At 37.8% G+C, this 5931-nt stretch overlaps 1 protein-coding gene across 1 annotated transcript in view; it reads left to right on the top strand.

Annotated features, from left to right (window-relative positions):
* Window positions 1–5920, top strand: part of LOC106745565 (constitutive coactivator of PPAR-gamma-like protein 1 homolog) — a 16035-nt gene extending 10115 nt beyond the window's left edge. The window contains exons 14-16 of the mRNA XM_014621269.1: window positions 2579–2707; window positions 2793–2893; window positions 4387–5920. Coding sequence (XP_014476755.1) covers window positions 2579–2707; window positions 2793–2893; window positions 4387–4528 — 372 coding nt within the window. The 3' untranslated portion in view covers window positions 4529–5920. The remainder of the gene's footprint in view (window positions 1–2578; window positions 2708–2792; window positions 2894–4386) is intronic.
* Window positions 5921–5931: the final 11 nt, after the last annotated feature.

Raw genomic sequence — 5931 nt, 5'->3', positions numbered from 1 at the left:
TGAATATTCATGGCTAAGACATACAGTCTATTAATACCGTTAAATTTAGCACAAGAAGTTCTATAATATTCTATATAAAATACTGGAAAATGTCTAAAATATCTTGAATGAATATTAAGTTTCAGTCTCTCTAAGATATCCGGATAACACAGGAAAAATGTATATATATATATTTTATATATATATATATATATATATGATTTTTATGTATGAGTTTTGTCTCTATATGACTACATATATAATTACATATAATTATATCTAATATATATATATATATAATATAACATATATAATTATATATATGCACATACATATAGAGACAAAATTCATGTGTAATTATATTTCTCCGGGAATGCACAAAATAATTGAGAACTTTAAAAATCGAAAAAAAAATCAACAATAATTCTTCTAATTCTTCTAATTAAGGGGATATCGGAGTTGTTCCAAGAGTATCGGTAATAAGGCCAATATTACGTTATCGGTGCTATTAGACATATATGTGCCATTATGCACGAGTAACAGAGAACGAAAATTATTGATAATCAGTTTTTATCTAATTAAGCCTCTTGCTGTTACGTTCATACGAGCATTAGTGTGTACACACATATTAAAACGCAATAGTGCCTATAATGCTTTTTTCAGTATAATATACCGCACACATTGATACCGCATTTTCAGGCAAACTATTTTTTAAAATTAGGCTTCTGAGTTTAATTCTGACAATTGAATAATATTTTAGGGCGCAGTTTGTACTCCTTGGTTTTCCTTTGTACGCGTAACTCATAGAACTTGAGTATGAAGCAAATATTATCTTTGGTTGATAGCTCTAAACACCATGTTAAAATAAGAACTACAATTCTTAAACTTTTTCTCGTTTTGTAAAGTTAATCAGACTGGGCTACATTAACGTATGTACTATCAGCATGCAAAAGGGTTTATGATTCTATCTAGCCAGAAATGAAAATAGTTTGCTCCAAAAATTCTGGTTAATTCCGATGAATTCTGGCACTTCAACATCCCCTTAATAGAGAATGTAAGTTTAGATAATATAAAAGAGATTGATAATTATGACAAGTAATAGGGATTGGTTTGCCTATTTCGGAAGCAGCCAATTTTACATAATGAAGCGGTATGAAAGGTAATAATGAAGTTGGAGAAATCCATGTAAGATATTAAAAATCCATATAGGAATTCACATGGATTGCTACCTAGGATCTGAGTTTTTGCGTAAATCTCCAGAGGACAACCTTGAGGTTCCATATGGATTTCCTATATGGATTCCTACCTGGTTTTCTTTTTCAACAGGGTTACAACATACAAGACAGCACAGACGAAGGACATAGCGGTGGTAAATTTTAAGTCAGCCAGATTTTAAGATATATCACGGAGATATGGTCAAATTTTCTAGTGTGAAATTCTAAATATTATTAGAGATTGACTAATGAGAAGTCTTTAGGAGAAGTGGTTAAAATGTCATCAATTCTCGATATGCAGCTTGCGATGCATTATGATTTGTAGATAAATAATACCGGCGACGATGTTTCTCTCTGTACGACTACGATCGACATTATGAGAGATATGGCTGGGCCTTAATACTGCAGGGATTTTATGCGTTATATATTTCGCCGCACCGTTAGAACCCTTTTCCTACGATATGGAAACTTTTATTTGTGAAGAAACTTGTGTCCCTTTTTTATTTACCTTTTATGTTCTTATTTTTTGTATCATCGTATATTTGCATGTTTTTTATATGTAAGTATAAATACTTAAAATAAAGACCTCTGTATATTTTAATTCCTAGTATTTTAACTCTGGTGTTCCTTATTTTAAGTTCTGTTCCGTTTGCGAGTTTAAGCAACAATCGAATTAGCAACCAAATAGTTGAATAATGCATTACCAAATAATGAAACAATCGTACGAATAATATAGTTGCAGCTCGTATACGAGTCATCTAATGAATCAGATTAATCATACATTCAACTTTATAATCTATATTACCTATATTAAGGAAAAGATATATATTTTTTATTTTTGATAAATTTTGTGTGTATAAATGTCTATATCAAGTATATCTTACTCCGGTATGTGTCAATTTAATTTAATATATATCTTAAATTATTCATCAAATTGAGAAAAATTTCGTAATTTGATAATAAATGTTATTATTATCAATATTAGAATCGAAAGTTGAGACTTATAAAAAAACTTTATCTCCTATATCTTTATATCCTAACTTCATAGTTAGTTGTACAAAGAAATATAGAGTAGAAGATCATAGCGGAAGGGTAAGTATTGCTTGCAAGACACGTGGCAGATATAGGATGATACAAGAAGCATTTCACAATTAACGATGCTTCTCTCTCGCGTCGCATATAAAATAAAGCAATACATTCATGTCGACGACGACCTCTGTTGCAAATTTTGTGTGATATATATATACACATATATATCATATAAAATCATATACAAATAAAATTGATCCCGTTGTGCAAAAAATCGTTGAGATATATGCTACGATAAGCAACGTGTTCGACTTACTAATTCCTCGTGTATCAAAATTCCGGTGATTTTGTTATAGGTAACTTCTATCGGTGGGCTTAAATACAGTCTTCCACGTGGCTTCAATCCGATGGGTCGGCCGACGTTTCACACACGCGGAAACAGCCGTGCTCCGATTGCCGGGCGTGGTAAAAAAACGCAGATGAAGGTAAATCTTCTCGGTTCTTTACCTTCGACTCGCTCGCGGGAGGGGAAAGGCTTATAACAAACAGTACCGATTACTGTTTTTCCAGACGACTGGCAAGAAGAAGACCACCATCAAGAAAACCAAGGAAATCGAGAAAAAAGACGGCAAAGGTCGCGGTATCACTATCGACGGGATTACCGATTATAAGTAAGCGGTGATATCTTAGGCTTTCGCGGATTAGAAATGTTTAATTCAGCTTCCGCGTTAGTACCGCTAGTCACTCACGGATTCGTTTCCGACGTTTCGTGAGTATTTCGATTCATCCGTTCAAGAAGAATAGCAACCCGAAACTGTCGCTCCTGCGCAAGGACTTCCTTGTGTAAGAGAGTGTATGTAAAATAGTAGAGGGAGTAAAATGCTAGCAAGCTTGAAATCTGAGTGCATGGTGGGGCATATCTGTTATAATAGCGGCTGTGAAGAGAGGAGAGAGGGAGTTATAGAATTTTCCGGAAACTTCTCGAAAATTTCATGAGATACTTTCCTACTCCACTTCACTGCCGCTTAGTTAATAGCTGTCTATATATACTTATAAATGTAAAAAACATCCCTATATAATTTTATATACATAGAAGTGAATTGAAATGTTCATGAAACGTTGGGAACGAGTCCATGATGACACGTGGCACGAACTCGGAGTCCATGATGACACGTGCCACGAACCACGTTAACCTTTTCACAACGGCGAAAAGTTGACCGCCTTTTCGCTAGAAACTGCAACGGAAGAACGAGACGCAAGTGTACATTACACGGCAGACAGGGCGGAGTTTGATCTCCAGGCCAGGATTTCATTTTGATTTTGCTGTCGTTAATAACAATTTTTACACACGGAAATTTTGCGAGCGGCCACTGTAGTGGCCATAGCGACAGTTTAGCGAGCGGCCATTACAGTGGCCATTTGTATAGAGGGACAGTTTCGTGAGCGGCCACTATAATGGCCATTTGTCACGAGAAGGTTAAATATAAATAAGCATCTCGAATCTCTGCTAATACCGATGAACTTGCTTCGATCATTGCAGAGAGTAAATTTCTAGGGATTTCTAAAGCTCACTTCTAGGGATCGTGCCCATATAGCACAGAAACTTCCAGCAATGTTGCTGCAAGCTTGTGTGCTGTATAGGTTGCTCGTATTGGAAGTCGCAGGGATTCGAGTTTCGGGTCTGGTCGACAAAACTCGGACGGGATGGGTGGGGAACAATTGGACGACTTTTCGTAAGCTTATGTACGAATCTTCGAGAGGTTTGTATGTGTGTACATGATTCTCCTCGATTCGTCGTATGCGTCGTATGATGTTTTCAGTATTCCGATGCGTCACGTATGTGAGAGAGGGATATTTTTGGTATCCCGGTCAGTAATATGATTTCGAGCTCGGGCCCGCGTTTTCCCCTTTCACGCACACAGACGCTCTGTCTATCGGTGTGACATGCACGCAGGAGGAGGAAAACGCTGGTGGGCCCGGGCTCGAAATCGATCATCCCCATCACTGGTCCCACGACCAGACCCTGATCAAAATACCCGATGCTTCCTGACCTGAAATTCCCGGGTACCCGCACACCCCTATTAATTACCACATATATTTAATTAACCCTTTACTTTCCAAAGGTTGATATAGAGACATTGTAAACGCCCGTTACTGTTCTCAGCGAGACAATTCCGAATATGAACTCGGCGAAGGAAGCGCTACCGGTGCCGGGTCAGTTCGATGACGCTACGGAGAACGGGAAGAGCACGGAGAAGGGCCAGGGCGACGCACCGCTCGTCACCCCGGTCGCCACGGAAAATTAAATACCTTTATCTATGAAGACGGAGAAACTCTCCGATGACTAACCACTCCCGGATGTGACTTAAGACTGTAAAACAAATCTACTTATATGTTCTGAGCGATTGCGCACTGGTAACATTCGAGAATATCCGTCGTCGGGATGATTGTTACGTCGAGAGAGAAAATTCGGTGACGCGTTGCTGAGAGGTTTTTACTGTTTTAAAGTGAGGGCAAAGGATAAAACGTTATTTCCCCCCTCATTGCCGTTCTTCAGATAATATCTTACTTAATCGGCGCAATTTGGAGAAGTCGTGCATTAAGAAAAAATGCTGAATATTCGGAAGCAACAATATCAGGATTTACGAGTATTTGAGACTTTTTTTTCCCCCCTTTTTTTTCTTTTTTGTCGGGATTGAACATGGAAGGAAAAATTGGAAAGAAAAAGACGCCGATAAGATGTAAATAATACGTTGTTTCGAGCACAGCATGTATGTGTAGATATATATGTCGTGTAAAATTGCCATTATCTTTTGAACGTCGATGCGTCTTATTTTGAAGGCAACGCGTTATAATTATTAAATGTTACGTGCGCAATAACTCGATATGTCTAAAGCTCTGATGGGGCCAAAATGTTGAACTAATAATAGGAGACAAGAAAAATCTTTACATACGCTGTCCATGTCACGAGGTTATTTTAATGCACGTGGCACGTGGTACAAAGATTTTACCCGTTCTTGACATGTCCTCACTGCCAAACGTACCACTCTGTATAAGATAGGAAGACAGACGAAACGAAGAGACAAATCGTGCTTATGCTAAACGAGCTAATTTCGCTCGCATTACCATGGAATGGAACTCGACTGATTAGTGTATGCGTGCGCTAATTTTACTACTCAGAACAAGTCGTCAGCTGCTAAAAGTATTTAATTCTTAAGAAGTGTGATTATTTTTTTTACACGAAAATATATATTTTCCGGTATTATATGAAATGCTCGCTGCGACGGTCTCAGTGGTCCGGTCTGAATCGTGAAGAAAGTAGCCTGAGTACACACGTATAGGACACACGTACACATATACACTAACACAACATACATACACATAGACATTCACATACGTGCACACAAGCCGCATTACGATAGCGCTTATTGATTTTTGTAGATAAAGAAGGAGCCAGATGGAGCACTGAGGCAGTCACTAGCACATGGAGACTGATGCTTTTCATATAGGTAAAATATATATTTATATATACATATGATTTAGATATTAGAGTTCCCATATAGTATATTATACGTAAGTTGTGCCTGCGTGTTGCGCGTGAGTGAGTACTTATGGGTACGCGAGAGAATTTGTGAATATCGTAGCGTGTGTGCGTGTTACATCGAGCGAGAGAAAGAGAGAGAGAGAGAGAGAGAGGGAGGGAGGGAGG

This window comes from Dinoponera quadriceps, unplaced genomic scaffold (assembly GCF_001313825.1).
Source record: "Dinoponera quadriceps isolate SergipeBrazil2010 unplaced genomic scaffold, ASM131382v1 scaffold120, whole genome shotgun sequence".
Classification (NCBI taxonomy): domain Eukaryota; kingdom Metazoa; phylum Arthropoda; class Insecta; order Hymenoptera; family Formicidae; genus Dinoponera; species Dinoponera quadriceps.
This window is presented reverse-complemented; position numbering and strand designations above follow the sequence as displayed.